This window comes from Carassius auratus, chromosome 43 (genome assembly GCF_003368295.1).
Source record: "Carassius auratus strain Wakin chromosome 43, ASM336829v1, whole genome shotgun sequence".
Lineage (NCBI taxonomy): Eukaryota > Metazoa > Chordata > Actinopteri > Cypriniformes > Cyprinidae > Carassius > Carassius auratus.
In genome coordinates this window covers 12,268,969-12,281,054 of record NC_039285.1, presented here as the reverse complement: position 1 = coordinate 12,281,054, position 12,086 = coordinate 12,268,969, and the positions used below count along the sequence as shown (strand labels likewise).

Below are 12,086 nucleotides of genomic sequence, written 5' to 3'. Positions count from 1 at the left end.
ATAAAGATTGACAATTCAAAGCCTGTCAGACTTCCAACTAAACGTACATCATGATGTTTGGAGGTTTGATCATAAACGCTCCCTCTCCTTGGCGTTTAGATATGACTGATATTGACAGAATTATCAAATTTAGCACTCTTAGGGAAATATGATCATTTAAATCTGGCTAATTTCCAAATTGTCGTGAATAAACATTTCAGAAAAATGTTACGGGGTTTCAAATCGAAATATGACTTTTTGTTAAGAAACCAAAATTTTTAGGGATGCACGATATTGGATTTTGGCCGATATTCGATATGCCGATATTTTCAAAATAATTTTGGCCGATGCCGATACCGATACCGATATATATAAACATTTTGCCTGATATATTTAAACTTTAATTTTACTGAAGAGAAATCCATGTATCTCTTCTGTACTGATTCTACCATAAATGTATTATTTTACAAATGTAGACAGACATTCACACCTGAAAAACAGGTCAATTATTTCACTTGGAGAATATCGGTTTGGCTCATCGGCAGAAATATTCATATCGGCCGATACCGATGTTGTGCCGATATTATCGTGCATCCCTAATAATTTTGGCATAATTTTCATTCATGTCTTCTGTAGAGTACACCAGGACAAACATTTTATAGAATGGTAATAGCAATTTATGGACATTTTACACACATATTGCCTAAAGTAAAATAGTACATCAAATAACTGTTATATCTTTCATAGCATAGTTGAGAATCATCTTTGTTCAAAGTTTGGCTAAAAATAGCCTGAAACTTAAAAACTGACTGGTGAATGAAAATAAATAAATAAAACATTGTTTCTGCCTATACATTTCTTTTCATGTCAATTTTTTATTTAATTTCTAAATTTATTTAATATATATTTATTTATAATTTATTTTATATATATATATATATATACTGAACAAAATTATAAATGCAACACTTTTGTTTTTGCCCCCATTTTTCATGAACTGACTTTTTCTATGTCAGACTATGACTGTCCGAAAACCAGTCAGTATCTGGTTTACCACCATTTGCCACACACAGTGCAACACATCTCCTTCACATAGAGTTGATCAGGCTGTTTATTCAATGTTACTTCAATGGCCGTGTGGCAGAAACTGGAACACACTGTTGTATACACCGATCCAGAGCATCCCAAACATGCTCAGTGGGTGACGTATCCAGTGAGTATGCTGGCCATGCAAGAACTGGGATGTTTTCAACTTCCAGGAATTGTGTTCAGATCCTTGTAACATGGGGCCATGCATTATCATGCTGCAACATGAGGTGATGGTCGTGGATGAATGACACAACAATGGGCCTCATGATTTTATGCCATCAATAAAATGCACCTGTGTTCATTGGCCATAAAATATGCCTGCCCATACCATAACCCCAGCGCTCTGGTGGACATTCCTGCAGTCAGCATGCCAATTGCATGCTCCCTCAAAACCTGCAACATCTGTGGCATTGTTCTGTGTGATAAAACTGCTAATTTTAGAGAGGCCTTTTATTGTGACCAGCCTAAGTCACACCTGTGCAATAATCATGCTGTCTAATCAGCATCTTGATACGCCACACCTGTGAGGTGGATGGATTATCTCGGCAAAGGAGAAATGCACACTAACACAGATTTAGACAGATTTGAACAATATTTGAGAGGAATAGGCCTTTTGTGTTCATAGAAAAGTCTTAGATCATTGAGTTCAGCTCATGAAAAATGGCGACAAAAACAAAAGTGTTGCATTTATAATTTTGCTCAATATATATATATATATATATATATATATACTTTTTCATAAAAAAAAAATCTGGTTCCTCGGGAGGATATATTATTATCCTAAAGTTTGATGACAATCTGATTGTAGAGCGCCATTCTTGTAGTTTCATTAGCGGTTGTTGCACGAAGTGACCGCTTGATGGCAGGGTTTCGAAGCGGAAGTGTGTCGAATGGGCGGATGTGTGCGTGTTTCTGAGCAGTGATGATGATGATGATGATGTAGTAAGCAGGGAGAGCTGTCATATCGGCAGCATATATGGAGTATCATCACTATAAAGTGTTTAAAACTGAAATGTGTTCTTCGGACGCGGTCTTCAGCTGATGATACGAAGAAACGGCGCGATCGACGAACAAACAGCTTCTGAATCAGGGTCAGTCCTCATGTTTCAAATTAAAATCTTACTTGGAGAAAGACTTCATATTTATTTCCTCTCTTAATCGTTTGGTCATCCCTACATTGAGGGTAAAGTTATTTCCATCGACGCTGAAGCTGATAACGACGGTTAAAAGTGTTAGTTTGTTGGCTTTGCTGTGTGCCTTAATGTTTATTTTCTTATTTATACTTTAATAAGTCATAGAAATGAACTCAAAAGTGATGGAAATGTTTTTGGCTCCTGTTATGAGCAAATTTCAACCGTTTTTAATCTGTGAGGTGTCAAATTGACTCCAAATATTGTTAAATGTATTAATTAATTACTCAAATTGACAGTATAATAATTTTTTTGTTTACATTTAATTAGTTGGTCCCCATGAGGAAAACCTTTATTATTATTATTATTATTATTATTATTATTGTTTAGTATAAAATGATATTTATGGAAACTCACAAAATATAATATAGAAACCCAACAACAATAATTTGATGCTTGTAGAAATTATTGTATGATATAGTACAGTAGATAAGGGTGGAGTACAGTAATGATACATGTAAATATATTTATTTTTGAATTTATTTGTTTATGATTTTGTGTAACACGTGTAGCAAAAGGCAAAAAAAAAAAAAAAAAACGAATGATCATCATATTCAGTTCAGTTATCATATCTGTTGACCCCAGACATCACAGGAGGGTTAAATGAGTCTTAATTGTAAAAGCTGCAGCGCTGGTTCACATGTGGCTGGACAGTGGATCGGTCAGAGCTTTGTCTGCTTCCACGTCTGAGGTTTATATCTGGACACATTGAGGACGTTTAAGTGAACACTGAGCGAACAATAGAGCAGTTATAATGAAGAAAGGGGGGTGAACACATTGATTGTTTTCCTCTTGTGAACTGTGTCGTATTTGTGCCGGTCATCATGTTGAAATGATGTGGCAAGCGTGGGCTCGTCATGGCCCATGTACATCTGCTGACCCGTCACTAAAGCACTGCTCCTGCTGGAGATCTGAGACCGCGTACTGTACTAATGATTACCACAGACACGAGAACTAGCTTCTCTAAACGGGCTTAGATGTCAACAACAATATCATAATTATGTCATTAAAAGTTCATATTAAATGACCTTATGGGAAATTTGAATACTCTTTGTGTGTGTGTTATTATATCTTAAATAAATAGCAATTGAATTAGGACTCAGTTGTTAAATTAACACTTCATATAATAATAATAATAATAATAATAATAATAATGTACCAACTGACAGGGTTCCCTGTAAGGTTTACAACTTTAGTTGATAAATAAACTTACTGTACCTGAGATATATATATATATATATGTATAGACACAGATTTCACAAATTGATTTGATTCTAAATGAACATTGAAAACACATATAGAGTAAATGGATCAACCTCTTGTGCACGCCTCATCCTTCTACAACTTAAAGTCCTCCATCGTGCCTACTACACAAAATGTAGGCTTTCAAAAATTTACCCAAATGTGGACGATTTGTGTGATCGATGTAAAGGTGACAAGGTAGACCATTTCCATATGTTTTGGGCTTGTGAAAAGTTGAGTGACTATTGGACATGCATATTCAAAACATTAAATGAGGCCTTTAGTTTGAATATAAAACCTATTTTTGGAGTACCAGAACACGGAGTATTACTGACAAATAAAGTAAAAATGTTATTGCTTTTGCCACCTTATTAGCGAGAAAAAGAATATTATTGGAGTGGAAGTCAACAAGCTCTCCTAAAGCCTTAATGTGGTAATGTGATGTAGTATAATACTTAAAATTAGAGAAAACTTTTATTATTGGCTATTTATTATGTATATTTTTATTTATTTATTTTTTATTTTATTTTATTATTATTTTTACATTTTTATTGATATTAGTATTATTGTGTTAACCTTTATGTAATGTATGGTTTACTTTGGCGGAAAGGGTTATAAAGGGGGAAAAGCTATAACTGAAACTGTATCAAACTTTTGAATGCTTTGAAAAAGTTTATAAATAAATGTTTAGAAAAAGATTTAAAAAAATATATATATATATATATATTAGGGGTGTAACGGTTCACAAAATTCACGGTTCGGTTCGATACGATACACTGATGTCACGGTTCGGTTCGGTTCGATACGTTTTAGATACAGCAAAATGTAAAAACATCTCAACTTTTCAGAATGCCGCAAGCGCACCGCGGGTCATGTGACAAGAACTAACCAATCAGCTTCATCCTTTCCCGTAACAACGTTGAGAGCTCAGCCAAGATGAAGGAACAGCTGATCATAGTTGTATATGGATTGCAATTTTGAAATAAATTTAGTAGCAGAGCAACTGCAAGCGATTTTTAGAGCTGCAAATCCATTTATCCTTCGCTGAAATTTCCGCGTCTAATGGAGAGAGCACGTCATTGTTGCTTAGCAAAGACAGACGCCTCATGAGCGCTTCTGCCTGAGCGCTTTGGAAAGGAGGAGAAAGCGGCGCGACTAGCGTTTTCCACGCGTTTTCAGGCGCGATATGTGAACGGCCCCTAAGGCGCTCGCTCACTAACTCAGCACGCGCTGAAGGCTCGTTGCAAAATGTCTAATGCATTTAACAGACCAGAAATAGAAGATCCTCCAATAACCAACAGGTCTGGTGTTTGGGTGCACTTTGGATTCCCTGTAAGCTATAATGTGCACCCAAACACCAGACCTGTTGGTTATTGGAGGATCTTCTACTTCTGGTCTGTTAAACGCATTAGACATTTTGCAACGAGCCTTCAGCGCGTGAGCGAGCGCCTGACTGAGTAGCCTAACATAAACATATAACTATAAGTTGGTGTTTTTTCTTCTTTGGGGGTGTCAGGGGCGTTGCCTGTTACGTCGTTTGGGTTATTGGGCTACCTTGTTAAACGCATATCATTATATTTCTCTTTTTTTTTTCAAATATAATTAATTAGTCCAACGAACCGTTCGGTACATAATGCGTACCGCGTACCAAACCGAAAGCCTCGTACCGAACGGTTCAATACGAATACGCGTATCGTTACACCCCTAATATATATATATATATATATAAACAAATATCGAATTGAAAATGGAATCGAATCAAGAGCTGAATCAGATTGTAAAATCTGATGCAATCATATACCCATAATCCTTAGTATAAGCACTTCATAATGGAGTATATTTCATATTTGTGTTGATAAAAATGTTACATTTATTATCATTATAAATATTGAAGTGCAATGCACAATACATTTACAACACAATTTAAAGTGTCTAAAATTAATCTGATTATTTCTGTTTAATAATACATATTTTAATTCACACTTTACAGATATATGTCTCTAGTCTCATGGGAAAAACCTGACTGCATATGTCTGTGCAAAATGTGAAATAGTAAAATTGCTGCAGTTTCCGTGTAAAATGTGATGAAAAAAGCTCTACGCTTTTTACCGTCCATTGAAAACAAATCAAAAGAGGCAGGGGAGATTTTCTATTATTATTTTCTATTATTAACGACTTGAATTTGTCTGCATGAAGAACACTGCAGCACGAGTCGTACAGTGAAATATAACAGTGTATTTTAATTCTGTGCAGGGATGGAGGCGCACAGTTCAGGCCTCGGCAGGAAGAGGAAGAGAGAGGAGATGAACGGAGAGATGAAGGAGGCCGAGTGTTTCAGAAAACTTCCTCGGAGGACTCTGGTGAGTGCTGGGCAGGTCTCTGTCAGTCGCCGCTCAGATGTGAAGACATGATTTCCTCATCTGATGTGTGTCTCCAGGGCCTGACTGCACCTGCACCGTTCGCTGATGAGCTGGTGGCTGCACAAACCCCATACGTCCGCGTCAGCATGGAAGAAGCCCGCCGTGGCACTCCAGGTGCGTGAAGGCTGAAGTCACCCTCGTTGTATACACACTCTCTGCAAGACCTGCATGTGTTCCCTCTCTCATTCGCTCTTCAGAGCACCGTCCGGTCCGCGTCTATGCTGACGGGATCTTTGACATGTTTCATTCCGGACACGCTCGGGCTTTGATGCAGGCCAAGTGCCTTTTCCCCAACACACATCTCATTGTGGGTGGTGAGTTTGAACCAATGTCTTTTGCCACGTATATCCCTGTAATAGTGTATCCAATCAGATTCAAGCAGTAAATCAGCTCTTCATTTCATTTGTGTGTCACTAGTGTCACCAGTGAAAAAGCAATGTCTGATTAGGTAACATTAAGAAATTAACTTACAGTGAGCAGTATATTTGTAAATCATGTTAGCACGTTAAATAATGCTTACAGGTGTAACCTATGATTTTAATAATGTATTAGTAAATGTTTAAATGAACTAAGAGTAGTAACTGCTTAAGAGAAAAGTGAATTGTTAATGTGAACTAATGCAGTTAAATGGATCCTCATGGGTTTTCCAGTGTGCAGCGATGATTTGACGCATCAGTTTAAGGGTTTCACCGTCATGAACGAGGATGAGCGCTACGACGCAGTGAGTCACTGTCGTTATGTTGATGAGGTGGTCCGCAACGCTCCGTGGACACTGACGCCTGGGTTTCTGGCCGAGCACAGAGTGAGTATCCAGATCAACAAGCAGCCGTCAAATATAGAAATGGCAATGAAAATGTACATTTCCCAGGGTTAACACAGGACTTTGTGAAGTGTGTAACCATAAAGGTTTTAGGTCATAGTTCACTCAAAAATCAAAAATGTATACACTGTAAAAAAAAAAAAAAAAAAAAAATGTTCTATTGATTGATCACATCTTAATTTTTCAGTTTGCCAAATTGAATTAGTGTGTATTTAATTTTATAAATTCAATAAGGCCAACTGAAAAATTTAGATGTAACCAGTCAACATTTTTGAGTAGGAGAGGTTTCAAAGTGACCACATAGTTTGGAATGACATTAACAAACTAGGTAATTATAGCCAAGATGAAACCATAAAAAAAACGGTTTAGTTTCTTCAAATAAGCAGGCGAGACACTGCAGGTGAATAGGGCAAAAAATAACTAATAGTTATCACCTTTCTTACCCAGTTGATTGATTACATTGATTATTGCAAAAAAAAAATTGTATTACAAGTTTTCAAAAATGTTATGTTTAAATATGCAAATGAGGCATTATGTTAATTTGTATAAATGTCTAGTACAAAAATCGGAACACTAGATGAAGTCAGTTTCAAATTTTCTTTAAAAACAATTTGACAAATTAGAGTCAAATGTTTTTACAGAGGGAATTCTGGTCATCTTTTTTTGTCACTCCATAATTCAGAAAATACTTTGAGCAGCCAGAAAACAATATATTTTCACAATTGTGGGGGAAAAAAATGTTGTATATAATCAAGGAAAATATATATGAACAAATCCCTCTGTAAAAACCTTCAGAATATAGACAGGAATAAAAATGTCAAGTTTGGTGTGTGTAAGTGCTACTGAAGTGGAGATTTATGAGTCAGTGTTGAAGAAAAAACTCATTTTGAGAAAACGGCCTTTAAAAATATGTATTGTAATCTGTTGACACAAACAGATAAAGTGCTATAAAAGAAAAACTTGACAGTGTCTTTTGGATGTTTTCCTTCCACTAGTTTGAAAAAGCACTTTATGAAAAACCAAAAAGCCCCAAATCTCAAAATTGACAGTGTTTTTGCCTGCAGTGTCTCACCTTTAACTGAAATAAAATAAAACATTTTATATTGGTGTTTAGTTTGTGTTAAAATAATTAATACTAAATAAACTTAAATAAAAAGAAAAAACAACTATATAGGCATTTAAAAAAGGCGATAAAAATGATAAAAACTCAACAAATTTACTAACATTTTAACTTAAAAGGAAGAATTGAATTCAGAATATTAAACACAATAGTATATCAATGATACTGTAGCAACACTTAACAACATGCTTAAGTTAGAGTCAAAGTTAGTGTTTGGTTCAGCGTTATTATGCAGGATTTACTATTACTATAGCAAGTGCATGTAATGTGTATCAAGGACACCAGAAAATACAGGGTTACCTTTTTCTTTAACATTAAAAAATAATTTACAAAGTACAACAAACCATTAAAATAGATATTGGCATCATCTCAGATTTTGAACTTGACTTTGGTTCATTATCAACCCCGAACTCTCTCCTTCAGTGGAACAGAGAAAGTCTTCATCATCACTGATATGATGACGTTCTGTCCCCAGATAGACTTTGTCGCCCATGACGACATCCCATACATCTCAGCAGGAAGTGATGATGTTTACAGACACATAAAGGAGGCAGGTAGGTATTAGCAACTTGCAAATTCAGTCAATTAGTTTTTACTCTAATACATGCTCTTCAAATTCACTTTTTCAGGTATGTTCGCATCAACTCAGAGAACCGAGGGCATCTCCACGTCCGACATCATCACACGAATCGTACGGGACTATGATGTTTACGTGCGCCGCAACCTGCAGAGAGGCTACACCGCCAAAGAGCTGAACGTCAGCTTCATCAACGTGAGTGCGCTTGACTACTCCTTCCATCTCTTCATAACAACGCAATTGAAATGAAATGTTGCCCTCATTTATTTAAGTATTGGAGTTTCTGCTCTGCCAGGAGAAGAAGTACCACCTGCAGGAGCACGTGGACAAGGTGAAGCAGAAGGTCCGAGATGTGGAGGAAAAGAGTAAAGAGTTCGTGCAGAAGGTGGAGGAGAAGGGCATCGACCTCATTCAGAAGTGGGAGGAGAAATCGAGGGAGTTCATTGGGAACTTCCTGCAGATGTTCGGCCCGGACGGGGCATTGGTGAGTCTAGCTGCAGCTCATCTTGAGCTTTGATGTTTCTGTATTTTTGATGGAAGAATGTGCGCATTAGTGAGCATAAGAAACATAAAATAAATCAAATCTAAATTATTATAAACTTTTGACTTGGTGTACGCGAATGATTTTTAGCACTGTGATAAAGAGGGAGATTTTCAGTGAATAGGAGTACATTTTCATTTCAGCCATTTTTTTGAATACGTGCTTGTCTACAGATGAATTCACTAATATCTCTAATAATCACTAATGTGTATTGTGTGTCTAATAGAAGCACATGTTGAAAGAGGGAAGAGGACGGATGTTACAGGCCATCAGTCCCAGACAGAGTCCCAGCAGCAGTCCCGTCAGTGAGGAGCGCTCGCCGTCCCCCACTTTCCGTCTTCCCTTCTTCACCTCCTCACCTTTCTTTTCTCCTCCTCCTCCTCCTCCTCATCATCACAGCAGCGCTCACTGCACAGGCAGAGATGAGGACGACTAGACTCCTGATGTCAAACAACACTTCATGTTCGCCTTTAAGCCATTCTGAGTAGCCAAGAATATAAATTAGGGATGGACTAGCTCAAAATGTATTTGAATACAAAAAATGTTGAAATGCACAATAGTGACCAAATTATTCCACCCGTACTTTCTAAATGTTTTTATCCCACGGTTCCCTCTCGCTTCAGAGAGGTTTGTCACACACCACTTAACCAAAAACGCTCGTATTGTTGTTCTATTCTTTGGATCGTATTCGTCCTGGAACTTGCATAATTCTGCATTCCTCTCAGTTTTTTGTTTCATAACATGACATGTGCTTGCACGTAATCTCATTCTCAATTGTGCATAAAACTCACCCTCACCTGCCTTCATTGTCCAGATCTTTTCATACTTGAACAGTGGCCAGATTTGAGACTACTTCCAGGATGGGGGAGGGATCCCGGGACAGAAATCTTCAGAATCAGTCGTCGTTGTATATTCTAGAATCTTTGTTCTCATTTTATGCTGTTTACTGTATTTCATCTCAGTTTATGACTCAAAGTGAAAGTCTGTTTTTACTTCTAATCATTCTTCTTGAACATTCATGCATCTCACTGACCTTTTTTCTCTCTGCTACAGTTCATTAGGTGTTTTTCCTCCCATGAACTCTCTCTCTCAGACTCTGGTGTGAAGTAATAATTTTGGGGCCTGGCAGTGTCACATTTAAACCATGTGCTAGTCTGAGGCACAGGTCCCATGTTTACATTACCTAAGTCTACTGAGGAACAGTGTTAACACGAAAGACTTCCAGGACCTGTTTGTTTACATGTTTACACAGGACCGGAAGATGATTTCAGGATTATGTGTTTGCCAGCAGACCAAAGGACAACTTTGACATTCTTGTGGTCAGAAACATTGATTTGATTTGTTTTCGATTATCTTTTGAGAATTAAAAGGACTGTAAATAATATCAGTGAATCACTAAACCATCCTGAAAGAAAAATAATTGTTTTTGTATTGTCTCATGGCTTGTTACTTATTCATGGGGATCAAAAAAACACTAGGTACTACAGCACCTTTAATGTCCAATAACATAAGATAAAAAAAAAAAAGATGATTTAAAAAAAACTAACATTAACCTATTTCTTCTGAATAGTTAAATACCCGTAACATTGGATACAGATGTTTGATATTTCAGGTTACATTTCCACTTTTCCAATTCTATTACTAGTTCCAGCAGCTGCATTCTTAAAAATAAAGATTCCAAAGTGGGGTGGGGGGGGGTTGGGGGGGATTGCAGTGATGTCATAGAATAACCATTATTGGTTCCCTACAGCTTTCAGTGATTATTTCTTAAAAGAACCATTTTTTCCTTAGTGTGAAGAACATTTTAATAATAGATGCCAATAAAGGACCTAAAACTCCAGCATATGTAAACAAGGCCATATTCCCCACCATAATTGACTTGCCCTTCATGATACATGTCTGAACTCTTTATAAAATGTACTTCAGTCTTGGAGAAAGGGATGAGTCAATGACATTGTAAGGAAAAGTTTCATAAACTCATACTCATATCTGAGTGGTTCTCAACTTGGGATACTTCAGTCCATTTGAGACCATCAGTAAACTTTAACAAGGGCTGCTAAACCAACTTAATTTTGTCTAAACTAATTTAAACTAAAATAATTTTAAAAAGCTACAGGCCCATTCACACCAAGAATGATGACTATATTGGTGTCACACCAACAAACGTGCTAATGTTCTGTTTATAAGCCACTTTAAATGCTTGAGCTATGAGTGGTTGGATTCAGATTGGTGGTCAATGTTTTTAATCATTCATCAGCTGGAAAACAAATGCTCTGAAAATTATTCCAATGATATTGTTTCTGTGTATAAAGTTATGAATTGTCATATCCAACTTTATCCACAAATATACTTGTGTAAAAGTATCAAGCAGTTGAGATTTGCTGTATAGTATATCAACTGCTTAATATTTTTATTTCATCGCAAAATGTCACTATATTATCCCCCAGCTTTAATCTGCTTAACACAACTATAAAGCCTTAAGATATTAAGATGTCATTAACATTAGTTCACCCAAAAATGAAAATTCTGTCAATAATTACACACCCACGTGTCTCTTCGAACACAAATTAAGATGTTTTTGATGAAATCCGAGAGCTTTTTGACCCTCCACAGACTGCAACGCAAATACCATGTTCAAGGCCCAAAAAGGTATTAAGGAAATCGTTAAAATAGTCCATGTGACGTCAGTGGTTCAACCTTAACTTTATGAAGCTACGAGAATATTTTTGTGCACAAAGAAAACAAAAATAATGACTTTATTCAACAATTTCTTCTCTGTGTCAGTCTCCACCGCACGTTCATGACAGTACCACGACGCATGCGTACGTCTTCCTCTGCTTGTAAACAAGGCACAGCGCCTGTCTATGTAGGGTCAGAAAGCTCTCGGATTTCATCAAAAATATCTTTATTTGTATTCTGAAGATGAACAAAGGTCTTACAGGTTTGAGACGACACGAGGGTGAGTAATTAATGACAGGTTTTTCATTTTTGGGTGAACTAACCCTTTAACATCACAATGTTCTGTTAAAGCCGTTTTAAAACCATTAGACATTTTTAAAATGCACTAAACAAACAAACTTGCTTGAATTTTTATTTCTCTTGTTAGTG

General features: G+C 36.6%; 1 protein-coding gene across 1 annotated transcript; it reads left to right on the top strand.

Moving 5' to 3' along the window:
- Nucleotides 1-1,958: 1,958 nt before the first annotated feature.
- On the top strand, nucleotides 1,959-9,711 carry pcyt1ab (phosphate cytidylyltransferase 1A, choline b). The gene is made up of 9 exons (XM_026231108.1): nucleotides 1,959-2,159; nucleotides 5,754-5,860; nucleotides 5,938-6,034; nucleotides 6,118-6,234; nucleotides 6,571-6,722; nucleotides 8,336-8,414; nucleotides 8,490-8,632; nucleotides 8,733-8,921; nucleotides 9,205-9,711. Exons 2-9 carry the CDS (start codon nucleotides 5,756-5,758, stop codon nucleotides 9,412-9,414), a joined length of 1,092 nt encoding a protein of 363 aa, XP_026086893.1. The 5' UTR covers nucleotides 1,959-2,159; nucleotides 5,754-5,755; the 3' UTR covers nucleotides 9,415-9,711.
- The last annotated feature ends 2,375 nt before the right edge of the window (nucleotides 9,712-12,086 follow it).

What these genes read in the sequence shown, in the direction of transcription:
- pcyt1ab (XM_026231108.1), top strand. Translation starts at nt 5,756, where the DNA reads ATGGAGGCGCACAGTTCAGGCCTCGGCAGGAAGAGGAAGAGAGAGGAG. An exon ending in CACACATCTCATTGTGGGTG is followed by an intron (nt 6,235 to 6,570) that starts GTGAGTTTGAAC and finishes TGGGTTTTCCAG; the next exon opens with TGTGCAGCGATGATTTGACG. An exon ending in CAGACACATAAAGGAGGCAG is followed by an intron (nt 8,415 to 8,489) that starts GTAGGTATTAGC and finishes TCACTTTTTCAG; the next exon opens with GTATGTTCGCATCAACTCAG.